Raw genomic sequence first — 24,913 nt, 5'->3', positions numbered from 1 at the left:
CCAGATGGGTTCAAAAGTTGCCAAATATCTGCAAGACCAAGATTGTTGCTCTAGGGGGCTTACACACTTTTGCTTCACTATGATCAAGGACTGAGTCAATCAAAAGATTAAAGTCGCCTCCCAATATTATATCATGAGGGGTGCCAGCGGCATGCAACATCCCTTCAAGATCAGTAAAAAAGCCCTGATCATCAACGTTAGGTGCATAAATATTAGCCAAAACCAACCTTTGCCCCTGAATTTCTGCTAAAACAATAATGATTCTCCCTAATTTATCTTTAATCTGTTTGAGAGATTTAAATTGTAGATGTTTACTTATCGATGTAATGACTCCCCTGCTCTTACTTGAGCCAGCACTAAAGAAAACATGCCCGCTGCATATCTTCCCAAATTTTTCAGCTTCCTGCGAGGAAAGATGTGTTTCTTGAAGAAACACTATATCACATTTCTTACGCTTAAGAAAAGAAATAACCTTCCTTCTTTTTATGGGGTGCCCCAACCCATTCACATTCCATGTGGAGAAAGATAACCTACTCATATTAACATTTGACATTTTGATATAACAGAAAAAATAAATTGTGTGTCAAAAACAAGATTATACTGACCACATTCCAACATTAGTGCAACAATCAAACCCCGAACTCCCCCCTGAACCAAACAAATAGAAAAAGAAAATGGTGGATGATTAACCCCGTGCACGACAGTGCCAACCGGCGTCAATCCCTCTAAACCCAAAAGGTCCATGTACGCCTACGAGAGTCCCTGTGACAACTTTGCCATCAGATTGCTCAAGTCCGGTGCTTCTGCGCAAATTTTGTGAGGCAAAGTGACATAACAGAAAATACTTTGTAAAACAAACCCCAACCAACAGGCAGAATAAACACAAAGAATTCATTCACAGAACCGTCTCAAAGGTGTGTTCATCCACAAAACAAATTCCAGCTGATATAAAGCCATTCAGTTTCCTCGGACAGACAAACAAATGTTCATTGAGCCGGCTGTTTATGAGTGCAGCAAAACAAACTCCAGCCAACAGGAGGCATAAGCACAAAAAATGAACAGATTCATCCACAACTGTCCTGAAGCAGTGTTATTCCACAAAACAAACTCCAGCCGCTAGGCGGAACCAACACAAAAAGAAACAAAACGGGTGTCCCGGTTCCTTGGATGGTCAAGAGTGTATTGAGCGAGTCAAATTCACTCGGAGGCCGAATAAAAAAATACACCATGACTTACTCAGTCCGTCAACTTTATAAAAGACATCCTTTGTGTGACCATGTAGATATTTTGTGGCCATCCTTAGTATCCATTCTCAATCTGGCTGGGAACTTCAGTGTAAAAGCGATCTTCCGTCAATGCAAACGTTTCTTAAAGTGTTATTCCACAAAACAAACTCCAGCCGCTAGGCAGAACCAACACAAACAGAAACAAAAATGGCGCCCAGCTTCCTCAGACAGCCAAGAGCAAGTACAGTGAATTAATCCACTCTGGAGCTACATGAGAAACACCAAATGGCTTACTCACCCATTGTTTCTATGAAGGACAGTGCTTGCTTGGGACATGTAAATATTTTGCAGTTTGTTGTCGCTGTTGAATAGCAGAAGAGAAGTGATTACTGAGGCAAGGCTCTCGGGAGCGCAAATAAATGTCACATCCTTTGAATTGCGACCCGCTCCTTTCGCATGAAAATCAGTCTACTGGCTTTAATAGGCAACCTAGGAAGTCCGGGAAGGGCTCATTTTTTAACTTGAATTACAAGCCATTCACAAATTGGCAAAAAAAAAAAGGGCGAATATTACATGAAAATTGTTACATATTGCACCTTTAAAAAATGTCCAGTGGTGTAACCATCAAGTATAAGGCAACAAAATACTTTCATTGCCCCACAAAACAAAATGTTTTCAAACGTATTTTTCCTGGTAAAATGTTTTTTTTATGAATATCAAGAAGTTTTTCAGGGTTATTCCATTCATGTTAGTTTTCTTAAAAATGTCAAAACATCTTTTTTTCCTTCTGTCATGAGGATCTAAAGGTTTTTTTTATGTTTAGCTCACATAACTACATGTAGAATGGCTGCCTGCATGTTGGTTACATCACCTGACTTTGATTTCATGACAAAAGTGTTTTAAATATAATTATTTTAACAAAATTGTTTCACAGCTTTTTTATTTTATGAAATAATAATAAAAGTATATTAATAAAAGTATTTCAGATTTTAATTAGACTTTTATTCATTTTTTTTTTTTTCTATCTGTCACCTGACGGTTACACCACTAATACATTTTTGACTGTAAGCCCCAAAGAAAATATCAGTATTTGAACTCAGAAATTGATCATAGTAGAGGTGGATACTGTAATTAATTGTGTTGTGAATTGCATTTTAATGTGTTTTGAACTTAATAGGTCAGGACAAAAAATTAAGCATCACACTATTCACCCATTTACAATATTTGCCTGGTGGACATTACAACAGACGTAAAAAAAAAAAAATTATTATAGGTTTACATTGAAGAAGTTACCTTTGCCATATCTAGTGACAAAAATGTCATAGAGACTTGGAGGTGGGCTGTAACAACCAACCAGAATACCATAGCAGTGCCCTAGCAACCAACCAGAACACCATAGCAACTGCATACCAACACCCTGACAACATTCTAGTATTGTGTCGACAAGTTTTGAAAGGTAGAGCAGCATTCATATTTGATTAGAAAAAGTAAAATATCTGATTACATGGCTTGTTATTGCTGATGAGAAGGTGATTGGAGAATCCATTTCCTGTCATTAAAATCTATAGCCCACACTTGATTTACTACATACTATTTTTTCACAATTGCCATTTTTTGGTTATTCCTACTACTAAGCACAACAATGAAATAAATAGTGTTTAATTACATATAGCCAAACATGTGGTCCAGAGAGATTGGATGTTTGTTTTGCATGTAGCCCTTTTTTTTTATATTACTCAATATAGAACCTTTTTCAGCATCCAATGTCTTGTACTGGTAAAATGACATCAAATATGTTTCAGAGTTTGTTTGTTTTTTCAGGTATATTGTTTTCACAGGGCATTTATATACTGAGACAGTCTAGACATGTTTTCCTTTATCTGGCCCTCCCTCAGCACACGCCACGCTGTCAGCCCTGCAGTCCTGAGCTCCTGCCACAGCTCCCCACGTGAAGAGTCTTCCTCAGCCACCTCCCCCTCCTCCTCCTCCTCCTCCCAGAGCTCTGTGTCACCTGGCCCCAAGAGTTTCTATCCTCGTCAGGGAGCCACCAGCAAGTACCTGATTGGCTGGAGGAAACCAGGCAGCACCATCAACTCTGTGGACTTTGGGGACACACGCAAGTAAGTGCAAAGCTGTGGGAATTATGAATGGCTGAAGGAGATGTGAAGGGATGATAGGGATGTGCATGGAGAGATATTTGAAAAGATATGTGCAGAAATCAGTCTCTGCAAATTGAAGCATAATTTAATGGACCAGTTGTAGTCTTTCAGGATAAGACTACCTACTGTATGTGCCAACATGTTTTTGACCGTAAACTTTCTTGTAGTTGAATTTTGTTCAGGGAGGAAAATAGATGGTTTGTCCTTCCTCTTCGGTGGCAATTAAATGTGTAAGCTGTTGGGCGAGCTTGTGTTTTTCTTAGTATAGCTGGTATTTTGACTAATACATGACTGCCACCCTCTGGAAAACAAGAGTACAACAGTGTAGGGGAATCTCTGTGCATATTCAGCATAGAAATATGAATTTCTTGATCTAAAATCATTTATTTATGCAATTTTAATCATTTTTCCAGAAGACCACAGGGTGAAGGGACAGAAGGTGGTTCATCTCAGCCCAGGCCCTCTCTCAGAGATCTGCACTCTCCTCAAGCTATGTGCAAGTCCACAGTGGAAGAGGACCTGAAGAAATTAATCACACCAGACAGTCCCCCATCCAAACAACACAAGGAGAAGGTATATATTCAGCTTTGCAGTTGTCGTGTACTAGGACAATAACAGAGGCTCCAGCTATAATGATATACAACATATGCTACAAGTTAAATGTGCAATTTTTGAACCACTAGCATCACCAAATAGAATTGCAAAAATACTGATTTCAAACAGTTTTCATTAAAGAAAAAGTTAACTCAAAAATGAAAATTCTCTAATCATATTCTCACCCTCATGCCATCCCAGATGTGTATCTTTCTTTCTTCTAATAAACACAAATGAAGATTTTTAGAAGAATATTTCAACTCTTTAGTTGCATACAATGCAAGTGAATGGTGACCAGACCTTTCAAACTCCAAAAATCACATAAAGGCAGCATAAAAGTAATCCATATGACTTCAGCGGTTAAATCCATGTCTTCAGAAGCGATATGATAGGTGTCGTTTGGATTACTTTTATGCTGCCTTTATGTGATTTTTGGAGCTTGAAAGGTCTGGTCACCATTCACTTGCATTGAATGGACCTAAAGAGCTGAAATATTCTTCTAAAAATCTTCCTAAAAAGAAAGATAGTATGTAATTGAGTAAATGATGAGAGAATTTTCATTTTTGGGTGGACTATCCCTTTAACAACGTGAGGTGGGCAAACTGCATCATTGAAGGCAATGATATATCCCCCTTCTTCTTCCCAACAGTCCTCCTCGTCAGGTCCATCAGCCTCAGGGCGGCGTTCTCTGCAACGCACCCTGTCAGATGAGAGTATATATCGGGGTCAACGGCTGCCAACTCTGGGAGATTCCATTCTGGAGCAGGCTCTTGCTAGCGACGTGCTCTTCAGCTGCTCTACCATTCCACGATCTCCAACTACCCGTGGCGCCCCATTGCGTAGACCCTCCTACAAGATGGGCATCAAGATGCATGGTGAGCAAGACCATCATGATTGGGTCAGTCACAGAGGGTTCCCATGGTCAACCTGGAAATGTCAAGGAGTTTTAAAATGTTGTTTTCCAGGCCTGGAACTTTCAATGATGAATATATACATTTTACTAGTTATGCTCTGCTTTAAAATATTTCACTGGCTAAATATTGCAATGTAGAGTAAAACTGGCTTGCAAATGATAGTAATGTCTGATTTGTGAGCGAATCATTTATTTTGAATCAGTTCTTTACAGTGAATTGGTCGAACTGGTTCACAAGTTGAACTAGTTGATATGTTGTAAACAGGAGCTGTTATCTGGGGAGTTTTGTATAATACCGGTATGCTGAATCTTAGTACTCTGAGTTGAGAGCATTGCAATATTGGTTTATCAATTAAAAGTTGATAGTGTTTCTATAAATGTGCCTGTTATGTTGTGTAAAATCCACACACCACAAGCTCTAACTGGGCAAAACACACACAGGTACACATACTCCACCTCATGTTTTCTCTTTGGCTATGTGTTAGGTGACTTCTCAGCGTCTGACACCTCTCTAGCAGACCTGCACGAGCGACAGAGACTGCCTCCTCCTGAACTGGGTCTCATGCCCCTCCCAGACACGGGCACTGACAGCGGATTGGACTGGACCCACCTCGTTGATGCTGCCAGTGCTTTTGAGGGAGAGAGAAGACCACAGCGCAGTGAGCCCATTTCTTTATTCTCTATTTCTCCTGAGCAGTCACAGCTTTGTACTTCAATCCACCTTTCTATCTCCTTTGGAATGGGGGTTAGCTAGCAGTTTTGTTTAAAAACTGGGTTTTTCTGTTTTTTTGTCTTCCTGACAGCATATTTCTGGTCAAGAACATGATAATTGTGCTCTTGTGAATTTTAAGGTTTAAAATGATTAGGAATTTTGAGGTTAAAGGCACACTTAAGTAGGTGTTCACATTAAAAAAAGTTTTACCCATAAAGAAATGAAGAGCACTTTTGACATATGAATCACACGATCACATGAGAAGACTGACACTCCATATACTGTATCCATGAAAACAGCTGTCCAAGACCAATGGGACACATAAGAGCTAGTGAAACATAAAAAATGAATTACTGTACCTTAAAGGATTCAGGTATTTGTGGGTGATATCAGTTATGGGTGGCACAGACTAATCAACTATAACTAATGTAGTCGACACTGTCAGCCTGAAGTCGACTAGTCGCTAACCACATGATTTAATGGCGTCAGTAGGAAATAGCGCGGGTGTGGAGCACGGTAGCTCTGCACTTAAAAAGCAAGTTGCTCAATTGTAGACTACTTTGATAAAGATGACACACAAGCTACGGTAACATTCAATATATGCAAATTGCCCATCAAATATAAAATATATACTAGTGCTATCCATAATTATTTAAAAAGGCACCCTCTGGCGATTAGCTAGTGTTTTTCAACATGATCAGCACAACTTTGTGTGTTGGGACAAATGAACTGGAATGTAGTTTGCTTCTTCAGGAAAACAATTCAGCTGCAGTTAGAAAAGCTACTGTAAGATGGTGTACAGTGACATGACTGAATGCCTCCCCATTATTGCCTGCATGCTAGATCCCATCTTATTTAGTCTTAATTCGATTCGATTAACAGCCTCAGCTAGTTGACTTTTAAAGTGATAGTTCACCCAAAAATGAAAATTTTCTCATTTACTTACCCTCATGCCATCCCAGATGTGTGACTTTCTTTCTTCTGCAGAACACAAAGATTTTTAAATGAAGTTTTCACCTCTGTAGGTCCATACAATGCAAGTAAATGGTGGCCAGAACTTTGAAGCTCCAAAAAGCACATAAAGGCAGCATAAAAGTAACCCATATGTCTCCAGTTGTTAAATCAGTGTCTTCAGATGAGGTAGGGGTGAGAAACAGATAATTAGGTTTTTTTTTTTTTTTTGTACTATAAATTCTCCTCCCTGCTTGAGATATGCATGAAGAATGCAAATTGCCAAAAAAAAAGAAGAAGAATGTGGAAATGAGAGTGAAAGTGGACATTTATAGTAGAAAAGGACTTAAATATTGATCTGTTTCTCACACACACCTATCATATCGCTGAGAGAATTTTAAATTTTGGGTGAACTAATCAGTGTTGTGCAACCCCAAATATCAGTATAATATCCTGAATTTACTGATAAGGATTTAGAATGAGTGAATACGCTGTAATGTAAATTGAAATCTCTCTCTCTCATATACTTTTCTCTCTCAACTCTTATCATAATTTATTCTCCATCCATTCCCCTCTCAGTCCAGAGAGGATTTATGTTTAGTTCTCAGGACGTCAGTCAGAGAGGAGAGAGTTCACTCAGTCCTCAGCACCTAGAGCTTCAGCCAGTGCCCCACTCCAGACTCTCTCCCAGGTATATCCACCTCCTCCTCACTGTTCCTGCTGTGGTCAAACTTTTCTTAACAGCACAACAAATGCATGTTGGATCCTGTTAATCATTGAATATTGAATTACTCTTATTTGATTTCTTAATTATGTTGTTTCATTCATATGGTAGCCATTTGTTCTAACCCTAACATTGGATTTTCTTTTAGTGAGGGACCTATAAGCTACGGTGGGAAGATTTCTCAGCTGGAGGCTTTGGTGAAGATGTTGCAGGAGGACTTGAAGAAGGTGAGAACTTGACAGTAAAATATATTAGTATAAATGACCATTAAATTATTGAAAATGAATGCGCACCTGAGGTGATAATTCAGGTACTAAAGGTGGGTAAAAATATAGATTTTCCGATGTACCGCGATCTTCTTTTGAATGATCTCGATACTTAAATCTCAGGTTCGATCTTTTACTCTATGTGCAACCCTCCACTACAATGAGAGGAAATTGCTCGCATTAGCAACCAAATTTCGTTCACTGGCAACTGTCTGGTAAATGTTTACATTTCACTCACCAGTAATTGTGTAGTAGTGGAGTATTCAGCAGTGAGATCCTTTCACTGAGTGTTGAGAGTAAAAGTTGTTCTCTATAATGTGTGTCCAAATACGAGATCCACGCGACACATTTGTCATTGAATAATGTCTATTTTAATATCCTTTCTGTTGTTTACAGTCAGAATTTGATCAAAAACAACAAAAAGTAAACATTTAATTCTATTTTCACATAGGTCAGATGAGATAAAGCCATTTGAGTGTCTCTCGTTAACATGCGCTCATTTACAGACGCTCTTAACAGAAATGCCGCTTTCTTAAAGAGAAAGTACTGGTTTTTAACGTGTTCAACAAATCAATGTACATACCTGTAAATTGTACAAATTATGTAATTAAACAATAAACATGTACCAAAAATAATATATGCAATATAATGTTTAAAAGTGTTTCAAACAATTGTTAACAGACAGATTGTTTCACTTTTAATTGACTATATCACAATTCCAGTGGGTCAGAAGTTTACATACACTAAGTTAACTGTGCTTTTAAGCAGCTTGGAAAATTCCAGAAAATGATGTTAAGCCTTTAGACAGTAGCTTCTGATAGGAGGTGTACTGAGTTGGAGGTGTACTTGTGGATGTATTTTAAGGCCTACCTTCAAACTCAGTGCCTCATTGCTTGGCATCATGGGAAAATCAAAAGAAATAAGCAAAGACCTCAGAAAAAAAATTGTGGACCTCCACAAGTCTGGTTCATCCTTGGGAGCAATTTCCAAATGCCTGAAGGTACTACGTTCATCTGTACAAACAATAGTACGCAAGTATAAACACCATGGGACCATACAGCCATCATACCCCTCAGGAAGGAGATGCATTCTGTCTCCTAGAGATGAACATAGTTTGGTACGAAAAGTGCAAATCAATCCCAGAACAACAGCAAAGGACCTTGTGAAGATGCTGGAGGAAACAGGTAGACAAGTATCTATATCCGCAGTAAACATGTCGACATAACATGAAAGGCTGCTCAGCAAGGAAGAAGCCGCTGCTCCAAAACTGCCATAAAAAGCCAGACTGCAGTTTGCAAGTGCACATGGGGACAAAGATCTTACTTTTTGGAGAAATTTCCTCTGGTCTGATGAAATAAAAATGGAAATTGTTGGCCATAATGACCATCGTAATGTTTGGAGGAAAAAGGGTGAGGCTTGCAAATCGAAAAACACCATCCCATCCGTGAAGCATGGTGGTGGCAGCATCATGTTGTGGGGGTGCTTTGCTGCAGGAGGGACTGGTGCACTTCACAAAATAGATGGCATCATGAGGAAGGAAAATTATGTGGATATATTGGGGCAACATCTCAATACATCAGCCAGGAAGTTAAGGCTCGGTAGCAAATGGGTCTTCAAAATGGACAATGACCCTAACCATACCTCCAAAGTTGTGGCAAAATGGCTTAAGGACAACAGAGTCAAGGTATTGGAGTGGCCATCACAATGCCCTGACCTCAGTCTGATGAAATTTGTGGCCAGAACTGAAAAAGTGTGTGCGAGCAAGGAGGCCTACAAACCTGACTCGGTTACACCAGTTCTGTCTGGAGGAATGGGCCAAAATTCCAGCAACTTATTGTGAGAAGCTTGTGGAAGGCTACCCAAAATGTTTGACCCAAGTTAAACAATTTAAAGGGAATGCTACCAAATACTAAAATATTTTATGTAAACTTCTGACCCACTGTGCAGGTGATGAAAGAAATAAAAGTTTAAATAAATAATTCTCCCTACTATTATTCACATTCTTAAAATAGTGATCCTAACTGACCTAAGACAGGGAAAGTTTTCTACGATTAAATGTCAGGAATTGTGAAAAACTGAGTTTAAATGTATTTGGCTAAGGTGTATGTAAACTTCTGACTTCAACTGTACATTTGTGTGTATATACAGTATAATGTCAATATAATGTGATTATCTTAAGATATGTGTCAGGTTATCAGCCCTAAAATGCACTTGTGTGTAGAACTACAGTACAACACAGAATTAAATAACTTGCTTTAAATTGCCACAGCAACTATTACTAGTTTAGGAAAAAAATCTGAATGATCTGAAGAACTGAAAGAAGCTCAGCAAAAATTGAATCTACTACAAAGCCTATTTAAAAAAAAAAAAAAAAAAAAAAATCAGCACCATCAAATGTCTGTAAACAAATCAGAATCAAGAATTCAACAATGCCATGATATAAAATAATGCAAAAAGCCACAAGAGGCAGTGGTAAAATTACTGTAATGCACAGCCATGAGTGACACCAGTGTTCAATAAATAGTTACAATTAATAATAAAAATAATCAGAATAAACAATTCTTGCCCAAAGTTATCCACAATATTCCTGAGTCCCACGATGCTTTGAGGGCGATGTGGGCGGAACTTCCAGTTAAGCGTAAACAGTCGTTATGTTATGTACTAAAGCAGTATTAAAAATGACAGAAACTTGAGAACAAATGATCACAGAATTATAACAAGGCAATATTGTTCTTCCCCACCTATCTGTTAATGATTATGGGTTTGAGGAGGATGGCCAAATATCACAAATAGAAGCATTTTAGTTATTTTGTTGAGTCTTTATCCATCGATGGAAGAACCTGAGCAGACTAACCTGAAAAGCAATGTAGCCTATTAGCGCCTGTAAAGTTGGACATGTTTATTTTAAAGCATATATTGAGTCTAGTCAGAACCTGAAGAGTTTGTTGTACTGAGATTATGTACTCACTGCAGGTACAGGGGAGGTCTAGACAGCAGGGTGCTCATGTATTACAGGACACAGGCGATGAGACTGTCATGCTGCTGTTTTTCGGATGAAATGCAAATATTTTGTGGGAGATGACTGTGTAACAAGCTCAATCTAGCTTTATAATTGTTAGTTTACATAAATAATCTCCTTATCTAAACGCTATAACCTACATGAAATGTTTTAGTGTTGACTGAACAACTGATCCTATTGATAGATTGAATTTATTGTTCTTTTGTAGGAAATAACGATGTATTAGCAGCCACACAATAAACTGTACTGTACAAAATGTATTTGGACATACATTATAAACATTGTACACAAAAGTTCAATGTTCTCTGTAAAGCAACTATAAAACAGTATGTATTATTAAAAGCACTGTACAAATACATTTAATTAATACTGAATTAATGTCCATACTGCAAGCACATTCTGCAAATACACTCAAAAGAAAGTGAATTGCAGGCAGGAAAAATGCAGGGCAGAGGAAAATCAGAATACAGTTCATTTCAAAGGTGATAAAACATCTCAGTACTGTACATGTCTCATCTAATAATTATGGTCTTTCACTGTAGAATTTATCAATTTAGCATCATAGCATGAAAATAGTTGAAAACATCATCACTACTCACAAAAAGTTCCTTTTTATACTCTGTAATAATGCCATTTCAAAACGTTATGCATTCACAAAAAAAGATGCTAAATAGAAATGAACAAACTAAACATTTCTAATGCACTTTCAGCACATGTACCCACACCTGTCAGCACAATAATGCTATCGTTAATGTAATTCATTGCGCTCCGTTTCTGGATGTCTAGTGTAGCCGGACCGTAATGGTGGATAATATAAGTAATCCTTGCTGTTGACTTCTTGCCAATAAAGTGTAAAGAGCACAAAAACAAATTATTCCAAGCTTTTTCAAACAGATGTTTCTAAGTTGATCCTTCTGTAGGCAGCCGATGGAAGAAGCAGTATCTGGGACTGGAGCGCTGTGCTTGCGAGTGGTTTCTGATCATAACATTGCTGTTTTATACAAAACTTGGTTTTTGCTTGATTATTAGGATAACCATTAACTGATCACATTGTCCGGGACATTTTTTGTATTTTTATTATTATTATCCCCTTTTCTCCCCAATTTGGAATGCCCAATTACCACTACTTAGTAGGTCCTCGTGGTGGCATGGCTACTCACCTCAATCCGGGTGGCAGAGGACAAGTCTCAGTTGCTTCCGCTTCTGAGACAGTCAATCTGCACATCTTATCACGTGGCTCATTGTGCATGACACCGTGGAGACTCCCAGCATGTGAAGGCTCATGCTACTCTCCGCGATCCACGCACAACTTACCACGCACCCCATTGAGAGCGAAAACCACTAATCGCGACCACGTGGAGGTTACCCCATGTGACTCTACCCTCCCTAGCAACCAGGCCAATTTGGTTGCTTAGGAGACCTGGCTGGAGTCACTCAGCACACCCTGGATTCGAACTTGCGACTCCAAGGGTGGTAGTCAGCATCCGTACTCGCTGAGCTACCCAGGCCATCTAACCGCACGACTCGCAAGCAAGCAGTGACCGGCTACACACAAAATGCCAACCAATCGCACTTCCGCTAGCCAACGGAAATTCCGCCCACCTTGCGAAGTAGAGTGGACTCACTGCAAATATTGTGGATGTAGTTCTTTAGTCTAACTGTAGGCTGTTGACGGTTGGCAAGCAATGTTGCATATTAATATGGAATGTGCAGTCACAGATGTGCATTATTTTGTCTTGCAATAGTCATAGCATTACCTGCATCATCCAATCAAAATGTCAGAACTATCCATTTTAGTATAGAATCTTGTGCTGTGGCCTTAGAACAGTTATAGCTAATTTGTCTGGAATAGTTCTTGTTTATCTATTTAGCTTGTGTGTTGTATTTACAACCCTATACTAACTACTTTACTTATTGAGCCCTTGCAGTATTTAATGTGTGTGGTTGTCTCTCGTTATATATATAATTTTTATTATTATTATTTATTTTGTTTATTTTTTACTTCAGGAAAGAGAAGAGAAATTGAAACTGCAGGCACAAATTAAAAGGCTTTGGGAGGACAATCAGAGGCTGCAAGAAGAGTCTCAAAGCTCTGCTGCCAAGCTCAAGAAGTTCACAGAATGGGTCTTTAACACCATCGATCTGAACTGAGCCATCTGCAGAAGACCGGGAAGATCAGTTGACTTTCTAAGGACCAGACAAGATGTGGGGGAAACTTAAGCACTACACCATGTGCTACTGGATTGAGGTTAATCCATTCACAATTCAACATAAAAAAAAAATATTTATTTTCTCAATTACATTTCTTCTCGAACAGTCAATTATTTCAAATTGTGTTGACGAGGAACCAACACTGGCATGGCTCGGAGGTGGGCATAAGAAAACAAATCTTCACACCTTTCCTGTGATTAGTTCTCCTCTCTATATCCATTGGGATATCATTAGAAGCGCCCACAGGAGTAAGCTACGGGCTGTTCCACTCTTGTCCCTCCTGTGCCCTACTTACGACTGACAACCTGACATTCTGTTTCAGTCATTTGGACAGTGCTACAGCCCTGCCCCATCCAGACCTCAGAGACTGAGTAGAAGAAAAGAAAAAAACCGTTGACTCCTCTGCCACAGTGTGTCCTCTTTATTTCACCTTGAGCACCACTTTTTGCCATGTTGTGAAATTTTGCAGAATCATTGTAGTTTTGGAGTTTTGTGCCACGCTCTGGCAAATCAATCCACAAAACTCCCTGCTCTTCGGATAACATTTGTATTTCAACAGAAGGAAGAGACTGATTTTTCTGAGGTGGAGTTTTTTTTGTTTTTTGAGGTGAAAGTGTTCTGCTCATAATGAAGTCAGTAGTTGTGTTGTGATGTTTCTTCTCAACATCAATCAAAGCAATAGCAGGGAGTCCTTGAATCCTTGGCATAAAGACTGCTCTGCAGGACTAAAAGCAAAACATAATGACTCTGGCAATATCCTGCCTAGATAGCTTTTAAGCAAAGCTATACATCTCAAGTCTGTGGTACGAACGCTGAAGATTGGATTTTTCAGTCTCCAAGAATGCCGATCCGGAATTTAAGACAAGTCTTAATTTGGGAACAGTTTTGTTATTTATTTCATTTATGTTATGAGTAAATAATGAAGATTTGCTATGCGCGCAGTACAACAGACATCTGTGAATAGCAGTTATTTAGGAAGGGGCAGTCAATTCTTTTGTTTTATCTTATTATTTTATTTTTTGATTTCTGGTAGAGTTAAACATGATCTGCAGTATCTTTTGTTGTGCGCATTGTTGTGCCCTAGTCTGCTATTGTGTTGCTTTAGTGCCATCTAGTGGTGATAAGTGATTGTCTCACTTGACTTCAGCTGTAATCTATTCCAGTTTGTTTCCACGTTGCCTATTCACACCCATGCAAACAGTAGTGCTGGAAACCTTTCATTCAAAGTTAACAATAAAAAGCAGACAAACGGGTATCGGATTCAATATCAGGGATGAGAGGAGGTGCCTTACTGAGAAAAAGGATAAAAAGTCAGACTTAAATGCAAGAAGAAAACGAGGCGCCTTGAAGAACTGAACCATGAACAGGAGACACAAGTTCTCGTGAAATAAGCAATGGCCTGCTTGCAGGAACTAGCCTCAGAACACACACATACACACAGAGTACGTCCTCGGATGTTGGATGATTTTTTTTTTTCACGTGGCCATTGCGTAATGAGTGTGGAACCAGGAGGAACTAACCAGAGAGATGGGTTAGTTAAGAACCAGGTTCACTGCCTGGGATCAATAATATTGAACAGCTTGCCCTGTAATCTCGCTCCCAGTTATAGCATTTTGCGCTTGTTTTCAGTTCCTGGTTCCCTCCTCTGAACGTAGTTGCATTTCTAGACCAGAATGGTCAATCATCAAAGACTAAACACCCTGCCCTAGTTCCTTTGCTGACCCAGTAATGTATATTATATAGATCTCAATTTTCTGGTTAGCATGGCCTCTTTATACTGTTGAGCAAGCACTAGCCAATTTCTCAGTATTATGAAGATGATGTCGATTTCTAAATACTTTACGTATTATGAAGAAGATGTGCACAAATGATCCGGAGGTAACTTCGATTTGCGTTTGTGAATTGCGTGCAGCGATTATCGATTCTGTTCTAGGAATCACTAGAAGTGTCTCGGAAACTGCCTCCCGATACCAGCAGAGAATGAAAAACTAAGAATGCCAAACATTTTGCCTCAATCAAAGATGAGCTGCACAACGCCAAGAATAACATGCCCAAGTGAATTAGAGATTATTAGTTTAATTTCCGCTCTGCATTTTCCAGTTTTGCTCCTTCAGTCGGGAGGGTGTAATAAGAGTATTAAACTTCCTGACTGCTGAAAATACGACTGCTATTTAATCTCTTATCTCTCACCTCCCCTCTGGTTTGATGATAATTTTTACAGCATTTTTAATTCTTAATAATTTTTAAAACATAAATGGTTTTGTTCTGAAAAGGTAAAATATTGATGACTGTGGGAATGTGAATGTTTATTTCTTTTTTCATTCTCTCCTCTATTTTCTTATTTTGTTCTTAGTTTCCTGATTTTAATTTCTTTGCACTGTTTTTGTTTGTATAAATCTTCTATTGCTATTGATTTATGGATATGCATAAACATGCTCTTGATGTTGTTTCTTGTTATGTATGCAGTCACTTTTGAGAGAGATAAGGCTGGGATTGTGCTTCCCTCCTTGTTCTCTTTTATATTGTGTCATTAGACGTTTCTCCATATATTCTCCCATCTAAACGTTAAAGGATTGTGTTTTAATGATGTGCACAGTTTAAAGAGGAGCATTGCAATTACAAACAAAAAGTACTGTTTACATATACTGTTCATCATCTTTGTAAAGTGTAGAGGTTTAAAAAGACAACTTCCAGTGATTACAGTTTTAAGGTTTCATAAATAAATAATAAAAAAACTTGGTTCGAGGTGCTGTAATTATTCATGAACTGGCCAAAACAAATGCCTCGTGCTTGCCGCCTGCTCAATGAGGTGTAATCTGCCATTGCTTTCTGAGCCAATAAATTAATTTAAATGCCATAGTTGAATGTCATTCTTCTCATGTCTATTACTGCTGTGATCTATGCCCTTGTTTTATGTTTTTGTCTTTCCTTGTCCATCAGTGTTGTGCTTTTGTTGGAGAGGCTGATTTTTGTCACGGTATACGGCGAGGATAATTGCACCTTGCAGTTAAGTAATCAGCAAAGCCTGTTGAAGAGCAGGGCTGGATTGCCAAGGGCTCCTCGCGTCCTCTTGCTGATCTGCCACTGATTGTGATGTTAACCCTCCCAAGGCCATGTGCTGCCAGCTCCCATCTAATGTCAGTGTGGCGGTAACTTCCACTGGTATCCCTGAAAAATATCTTCTCTTTGTGGAAATGCTAATATTGATCCAACTTGGCAAACAATGTAAAGGGCATCTCTTACCAGCAGCCACCAATTCTGGCCAGTTGTCTGAGCAGCATTTACTGCCCAAGCTATAATGAAGTCACATAACCTTGCTGGATTTAGTGGAAGAAAATTTGCTGATATACCAGTGGCCTTTTAAGTGAGCAAATGTCAATGGTGTTATTATCCGCCTCAGAATATTGAACAAGGATATGTAGAAGACTTGAGTGCATAGAGCCAAACTGAAGTGGAATGTCCTCTGCTCTGGAACTTTGGTTGAACAATGCAATTGGGAATTTTAGTACTCTTGAATTAAATATGTTGTATAACAAGTAGTGGGAGCAAAGGGCTTAGAGCTCTTCCCAAGAGTGCTAGCTGTTGCAAATTCTGTCCAAATCCCGAGCAGGTGCCAGCAGACTGGGCAGTATTATTAGCTTTAATCACAGAGAAGAACAAGGCCAGTAAGAGCTAGAGAACTGGTCATACTATGAATTCAATAAGAGTAGGTCGAAAGTTTTGTTGTTGAAATCCGTCTGTGCTTATTGAAATTCAAATTTCACGTGTGAACTCCAATGTGTACCAAATGTACCAAAAGTGAGAGTTGTATTTTTTAGCTTTAAAAAATGTCAAACAGTCAACAGAAAATGTCAATTTTATTGAAAAGTCCTGTTGCTTTTTAAAGTCCTGTATGGATTTTTACATCACTGTAGTTACAGTATTTTCATTGTCGAAATAATTTCTGTACACTATGGGTAAACTACACATTATCTCTGTGCTTGAAAGTGTATTAGGCTTATTTAAATTCAGAGCTTGTTTTATGTTGTCCATAAGAAAAATGCAGGAATGTTGTGCAGGCGACATACTGTCAGCTCGTGCTGCAGAAGTCAAGCACGCGATCCGCAAAGCATAAGACATTTACACTTAATGCAGATGTTTACATGGATTTAGGAACTGATATATTGCAACACTGATATAAAAATGTATACTTAAAACCTAAGGTCATAAGAGCCCATAGTTACAGAATCACAATGAAAATGACAATGACTCAGAAAAGCCCATGTGATCATAATTGCCAAAATTTACCGCACTGCAATTTTAATCTTGAAATATATGCTTGTCTTGGTGTAAAACGAAGACACTATATGACTATTTTTCATGGTGTGGAGCAAAGTGTTTATTTGGCGCGCATACTGCTGCTGCAGTGGTGGACCCCACTCCAGTGACCAAGCGCAGCTGTAAAGTTCTGCTGTCGTAAAAATCCCTTTCAAAAATCTCTCAATAAATTACGCATTTATTTACACTTATTAAATTAAAACCAGTAATGTAAGGACAGTAACTAACAAAGTAAAAGTAAGAGTGAAAAGTACCCACCTTTAAATATACTCATAAAAGTAAAACTTTTTCTAAAAAAGTTACTCAAGTAAATGTAACGGAGTACATGTAGCGAATTACTACCCACCTCTGCAAAGGACACGTGTTAAAAAAAAAAATCATCTCACACGCTTACGCTGTTCGAGAACTCTGCTGATGATTAAATTTATGTCCAACAGAAATTTACTTTGAGCTTAAACCTAGACATAAGAGGTGTAAAAGCGTTATTTTGTTGTTAAGATGCAACCTTCCAATCATGCTCACTGTTGTTTATAAGAAAGCAATTACTTTCTGGTTCCCACCGGACCAGAACCTGTTTCTTAGCATTTTGCGTAAGCAACCTAAATCAATAACACTAAAAGCGGGGCCGTTTCTGAGCATATAAGGGCCCTAAGCTAAATCCTTCTTGGAGCCCCCAATACTTACCCTGCTTATTTGTAGGCTTGGGAACCGAGAACGGGTTCTTGTTCAGAACCAGTAATTTATTTATTTTTTTTTAAATACCGGAACCATTTGATTTCTGCAGATGGGGGACCGAACACCATACAGTCCTCTGACAGTGCTTCCTGCATTGCATTTCAGTGGTAGTGCTGCCCCCTACTTAATCTACAGTGTAAAACGCACGCTTCCAATGTATTCTGATTCACAAACGAATGACTCTGATGAGCCGGCTCTTTTGAATCTGCAGCGCGAAACACACTGCATGCCCAGTGTTGTCCGATTCCCGAAAAAACTCTGACTCTGAGCTGGTTCTTTATAGTGATATACTGATGCGCAAGTTATGATTGTCAACTCGAAATGAAATAACTGTTGAAGTCTCACAAGCATGAAGTACAACATTTGGCCACATAAACCAGTCTAAACTGTCTCTGGAACTGTTACTGTGTTTATTTAATGTTGTGAGACTACAATCAGGCAGTGCAGTTACTAACTGGTTGTTCATAGGACAATGTGCAGTTAGAGATACACATGAGTTTTGTTGTAATCAGCGGTATAATATACAGTTATATTTGCATTTGTACTATACCTGATTTCAGAATTGCTTGATTTGAACCTTATACTACACTGTTCTTTATTACTTGTGGCACTTGAAGCCGAACCTTAGAACTTCTCACTACCTGCTCTTCTAATTGCCACTTTTACACAACATGTTCCCTTTCCTGCAGGCCTCTTTGGTAAATTAAAAACATAAATGCACTGTAAATGTAATGGCACTCTTGCAATATATTAGCTAATGCACACTGGCACATTACTTTCATGACTGGAATTTCTCCAGTTTAATGCAAGCAAAGGGAAAACACATTTACACCAGATATGCATTCTGCAGTTCAACAGAGGATCATTTATTGTCTGTATGAAATGGGGAAAAGATTATTTTGTGAGATGATTGTGTGTGCAATACAATTAGGCTACTGGAGATAGGGAAACACCTGTACATTTCTTGTATCTCTCACTAGTCTGAATAATTAATCAAGCCTGGAGTGGGTGGGTTCCAGATACTGTCAATTTGTGCTGATGTCTGCTATGTGCTGATGTCCATTATGACTGTGTATATGTGTATACATGCCTCTTTAAGTGAGTTGTTTTGCTGAATACATTTGTGATTCAGACATGATGAGCAATTACTCCTCCCTAATGGCTCCTGATGATGATATTGATTTCAAGGAAGCAACCATTTAAATTTGTGCAAATGCCTTTTTGGAGTCTCCATGTTCTGAATCACAGCAAGGGCCAAGTTTCCAGTATTATAGCTTAAAAATTACCTATTATTTTAGCCCAAGCAGGACCTAATTGTATACTTCTGTCTAGGTACAGCTGTTTGAAACAATGCAGGATAAAGAGCCCCAAAAATAGGGTAAGAGCTATGTAAACACCTAGGGCTTAGGAAGGGGCTGGTAAGAGTATGTGATATAGGATCATTTCTGGCACTGATAAATGGTTCTCTCTTGGCTGTTCTCTTCTCAGTAGAGTACTTGCTATTTGGTCAAGAGTTGATATCAAAGGCTGTCTCTAGAAATATGCCAACTAGAAATTGTTGATTTTTATTTATTTTTAGCAAAGGCCTCTCCATTTAGTATATTGTGTGCAGTGCTCACTATTCCTTGCTATATACTGTACAGTTACAGCCATGATCTTATGTAACTGAGCTCAATTACTGAGTTGTTATGAGGTGCATTAGTCTTAGCCTTGCTCATGGTGATGTACAGATGTTCTACCATAGCTTGCTATTCTCGCTCTTTCTGTAAATCACTTCTTATTGCATCATCTTTAATAAGAATTTGAGGAAAATCTTACAAAAAAAAAGTATGACCAACTCCCTCAACTCCATCAGGATACCCTGTGGGTATGAATCAACTCAGTGGTGCCAGAAGGCCACTCGCATCCAATTAAGATCCACTGGGAATGGAGCACGGGGGTTGGGTGAGTGAACGTGTGCATATACAAAACATGGGATAGAAGAGGGGATGCTGCCAACAAATGAAGAAGCAGATTGTAAGAGTGGACCTGCAGGCTTCCTCAAGAACAGGCCATCAAGAGGGAAGACAAACTGTGTTCTCGATCAAGTCTCTGTGGTCCAGATGTGTGACATACTGTTATTATTTGGTTGATTCTCATGAAACCGTTCAAAATAATGTCCTTGTCATATTTAACTCCAAATCAATACAAAAAATAAAACAGAAATTATATTATATTTTGCATAAAGGAATTGAAGCCTACATTTAGGTCCATGTTTTGCATGGTGACATTATTTCATCAGGACACTTATGCACATTTTACCCCCCAATTTTCATTACTGTAACATGTCCTGACGTTTTACTTTAACGGTAGCACTTTACAATATGGTTCCATTTGTTAACATTGGTTAAGAACATTGGTTAACACAAACTAACAATGAACAATACTTTGACAGCATTTATTAATCTTGGTTAATGTTAATTTCAACATTTACTAATATATTTTTAAAATCAAAAGCTGTGTTTGTTAACATTAGTTGCAATAACATGCACTATGAACTAATAATGAAGTATTGTGTTTTTATTAACTTATCATTAAACATTAAATTAACATAAAAAAGATTGATAAATGCTGTAAATCATATATTGTTCCATTTACAAATGGAACCTTACTGTAAAGTGTTGCCACTTCAACTTTTACAATTTCCATTGTTTTATCGGGAATTCTTATTACTGTAACACAGTCATGATTTTACTGTATTACAATCAGGGATGCAAACTTGTGGGAAGTGAAAATGTCATTGTTTCATTGCAGGTCTTCCAGATGAATATTTTCAGTTGATTTGTTTGTTGTATTTAAAGCTTTTGTTGCATTTTGTTTAACTTAAAATAACCATTTCAAGTGATTTTAATAACGTGAATATACTGTATATAAGATGTTACCAAACAATTTGGTCAAATAAGCTTCAGAAAAGGTGATTTTAGCTGAAAAGTGAGTAGTTTGCTTTGCTGACAATAAATAAAATTAAAAAAAAGATCCTGTCATACAATGATTTTCTTAAATAACAACGAAAATGAAAGGCATCACCAAGTGAGAACTATTATGATTTATAAATACTTTACAATAGAACTGTTCAGGTTGTAGTACAAAACCCTGGAAGAGATGGGTTTTTGAAATGGCAGTTTTGGATCTATGATTAAAATAAGGTCTGTGGTAAACATTACTTGAAGATTTTGGACGTTTTTTTTCTACAACATAAATTTCACACAATCATACCCCAAACGTGAACTTTGAAGCCGTCGTGTTTTTTTTGTTTTTGTTTTTTTTTAGTTTGTTGCTAACAAGTTGCTAGAAATGAACTACAACTTTTCAGTTTTCCACTTAGTAAGGCACATACACTCACATGCTGGTAGTTGTAGTCCTTATTTGGCAACTTGTTAGCAACATAAATGTTTATGTCAGTACACCAACTATGTGTGGCTCTGCTGTTTACTTGATTTTTTTAATCTTCCTCTTATTTCTATACTTTCCTTTAAAACTGTCCTTTCTGACTGAATTCAGCAGTTTAGTTGATTTCTAGGGATGCACCAATGTATCAGTTGCCGATATTGACTACCAAATTGAAACCATCGGTTATAAGCATGAAAGCGTCGATATGAAAAAATGATGGTTTATTTATAATTAATCAGTAACACACATTGTAAAAACTTTGTGAATTTAAATGCACAATCCAATATTATAATAGCCACAATATATAAAAGGGTTGGCACTTCTAAGAACACGCTATATTTAATTTTGATTCTTTTGTTAATGCAGTCTTAAACGGACGTGACAGTTGTGAAAATGGTACTTACATATACATTCAAAACACTTTGAAACCTTCTCAGACTTTGACTTCTGAGACATCGGTATGATATCCATTAATGCTGCATGATTGAATGAATTAAGATTTAAATTTCAATATGGCCTTGTGCGATTACTAAACCTTAAAAGGCTGCATTTTAAAGTCTGCATTTAGTGCTTCAGTCAGCGCTGTGTGAGCAAGCGGCGCCCTCTAGCAGTCTAGATGGCATAATCCATTATCCATTGCACATTATACCACTATAATACTGAATTTAAAAGGGGGGGTTGTTCCTTTGGTTTAAACTTTTTAATTTTTCCATGATATGGTTGACATTTTCATGGAATTGCCCAATATATGCATAATATGAATTTTTCATGTTCTATCATATACAGTACATACATGTAAAATGTGAGTTCTGTTGTTTTGAACTGCAAAAACAGATGTAATAAAGATGAAATAACCTTTTTTCATATCAATCATCATGATTTCATATTTAGTTATTTTTTCTCTTTACCTTTTTATTTTCTATTTATCTTTCATTCTCTTAAAAATGTTGTCCTCTCATGTGTTCAACAGATCCAATGTTCAATGAAAATTATTAATTGTTAGAACTGTTAGAATTGTTAGAAAAAAGTTTTTGTAAATTTTAAAGCATAATTACAAAGTAAAACAGTGTTCTGATGACAGTGTTAAAATATTGTTTTATGAGGAGGCCTGGGTAGCTCAGCGAGTATTGATGCTGACTACCACCCCTGGAGTTGTGAGTTCAAATCCAGGGTGTGCTGAGTGAATCCAGCCATGTCTCCTAAGCAACCAAATTGGCCTGGTTGCTAGGGAGGGTTGAGTCACATGGGGTAACCTCCTCGTGGTCGCGATTAGTGGTTCTCACTCTCAATGGGGCATGTGGTAAGTTGTGCGTGGAACATGGAGAGTAGCATGAGTCTCCACATGCTGTGAGTCTCCGCGGTGTCATGCACAATGAGCCACGTGATAAGATGCGCGGATTGACGGTCTCAGAAGCGGAGGCAACTGAGACTTGTCCTCCACCACCCGGATTGAGGTGAGTAACCGCGCCACCGCAAGGATCTACTAAGTAGTGGGAATTGGGCATTCCAAATTGGGGAGAAAAGGGGATTAAATATATATATATATATATATATATATACAGTTGTGCTCAAAAGTTTGCATACACTGGCAGAAATTGTGAAATTTTGGCATTGATATTGAAAATATGACTGATCATGCATGTCTTTTATTTAAGGATAGTGATCATATGAAGCCATTTATTATCACATGGTTGTTTGGCTCCTTTTTAAATCATAATGATAACAGAAATCACCCAAATGGCCCTGATCAAAAGTTTACATACCCTTGAATGTTTGGCCTTGTTACAGACACACAAGGTGACACACACAGGTTTAAATGGCAATTAAAGGTTAATTTCCCACACCTGTGGCTTTTAAAATAGCAATTAGTGTCGGTGTATAAATAGTCAATGAGCTTGTTAGCTCTCACGTGGATGCACTGAGCAGGCTAGATACTGAGCCATGGGGAGCAGAAAAGAACTGTCAAAAGACCTGCATATCAAGGTAATGGAACTTTATAAAGATGGAAAAGGATATAAAAAGATATCCAAAGCCTTGAAAATGCCAGTCAGTACTGTTCAATCACTTATTAAGAAGTGGAAAATTCGGGGATCTCTTGATACCAAACCAAGGTCAGGCAGACCAAGAAAGATTTCAGCCACAACTGCCAGAAGAATTGTTCGGGATACAAAGAAAAACCCACAGGTAACCTCAGGAGAAATACAGGCTGCTCTGGAAAAAGATGGTGTGGTTGTTTCAGGGAGCACAATATGACGATACTTGAACAAAAATGAGCTGCATGGTCGAGTTGCCAGAAAGAAGCCTTTACTGCGCCAATGCCACAAAAAAGCCCCTTGACACGCCTCACAGCTTCTGGCACACTGTAATTTGAAGTGATGAGACCCAAATAGAGCTTTATGGTCACAACCATAAGCGCTAAGTTTGGAGAGGCGTCAACAAGACCTATAGTGAAAAGAATACCATCCCCACTGTGAAGCATGGTGGTGGCTCACTGAAGTTTTGGGGGTGTATTAGCTCTAAAAGCACGGGGAATCTTGTGAAAATTTATGGCAAGATGAATGCAGCATGTTATCAGAAAATACTGGCAGACAATTTGCATTCTTCTGCACAAAAGCTGCGCATGGGACGCTCTTGGACTTTCCAGCATGACAATGACCCTAAGCACAAGGCCAAGTTGACCCTCCAGTGGTTTCAGCAGAAAAAGGTGAAGGTTCTGGAGTGGCCATCACAGTCTCCTGATCTTAATATCATCGAGCCACTCTGGGGAGATCTCAAACGTGTGGTTCATGCAAGACGACCAAAGACTTTGCATGACCTGGAGGCATTTTGCCAAGAAGAATGGGCAGATATACCACCTGCAAGAATCTGGGGCCTCATAGACAACTATTACAAAAGACTGCACGCTGTCATTGATGCTAAAGGGGGCAATACACAGTATTAAGAACTAAGGGTATGCAGACTTTTGAACAGGGGTCATTTAATTTTTTCTTTGTTGCCATGTTTTGTTTTATGATTGTGCCATTCTGTTATAACCTACAAATAATACATTTATAATATAAATGTGTTTTGCCTGCTCACTCATGTTTTCTTTAAAAATGGTACATATATTACCAATTCTCCAAGGGTATGCAACTTTTGAGCACAACTGTTTATTGTTCTGTTTTTTTTTTTTTTAATTGGTATCTGTATCAGCCAAAACAAAACATAATCGGTGCATCCCTGCTGATTTCATTTTAATTTATGCTTAAACATTAAAGCTGACACTCATGTTTTTCTATTGTAATGCAGCTGTAATTCTGCAAGATGTCATTATCAGAGAAATGTGGAGATTAGTGATTACCTAATCTCAACTGGATTTTTGTAATCTCAAAATGCGTCAGCATCACTTTCGCTAATGTATTCTTGCAAAAGCATGTTCTCTCTTTTTCATCTACCATTCTAGCTTACTAATAAATACGTTTCAAAATTGCTTGCCAGAAACTACACAGAGGGACACACTCCACCCCCATACCCCCACCCTCTTTTATCCACCCTCCCTTCGATACACTCTCACACTCAGTTGCACACATGCCAAGATCCTCAGACTGTACCTGAGCACTCCACTCCACGCAGCGACCACCCACGCTGGGATTCAGTTAGAGGAGAGAGAGAGAGAAA

The 24,913-nt window shown here is 38.3% G+C and overlaps 1 protein-coding gene across 2 annotated transcripts in view; it reads left to right on the top strand.

Moving 5' to 3' along the window:
* The window catches only part of LOC127456736 (signal-induced proliferation-associated 1-like protein 1), a 164,648-nt gene extending 149,021 nt beyond the window's left edge, over nt 1-15,627 (top strand). For both annotated transcript variants that reach the window (XM_051725279.1, XM_051725278.1), the window contains 7 exons: nt 3,122-3,346; nt 3,799-3,958; nt 4,629-4,854; nt 5,378-5,551; nt 7,135-7,246; nt 7,428-7,506; nt 12,572-15,627. In XM_051725279.1, the coding sequence (XP_051581239.1) occupies nt 3,122-3,346; nt 3,799-3,958; nt 4,629-4,854; nt 5,378-5,551; nt 7,135-7,246; nt 7,428-7,506; nt 12,572-12,715 (1,120 nt within the window). In that variant the 3' untranslated portion in view covers nt 12,716-15,627. The remainder of the gene's footprint in view (nt 1-3,121; nt 3,347-3,798; nt 3,959-4,628; nt 4,855-5,377; nt 5,552-7,134; nt 7,247-7,427; nt 7,507-12,571) is intronic.
* Nucleotides 15,628-24,913: the final 9,286 nt, after the last annotated feature.

This window comes from Myxocyprinus asiaticus, chromosome 19, assembly GCF_019703515.2.
Source record: "Myxocyprinus asiaticus isolate MX2 ecotype Aquarium Trade chromosome 19, UBuf_Myxa_2, whole genome shotgun sequence".
NCBI classification, from domain to species: domain Eukaryota; kingdom Metazoa; phylum Chordata; class Actinopteri; order Cypriniformes; family Catostomidae; genus Myxocyprinus; species Myxocyprinus asiaticus.
The sequence above is the reverse complement of the archived record's forward strand: the minus strand, read 5'-3'. Positions and strand labels throughout refer to the sequence as shown.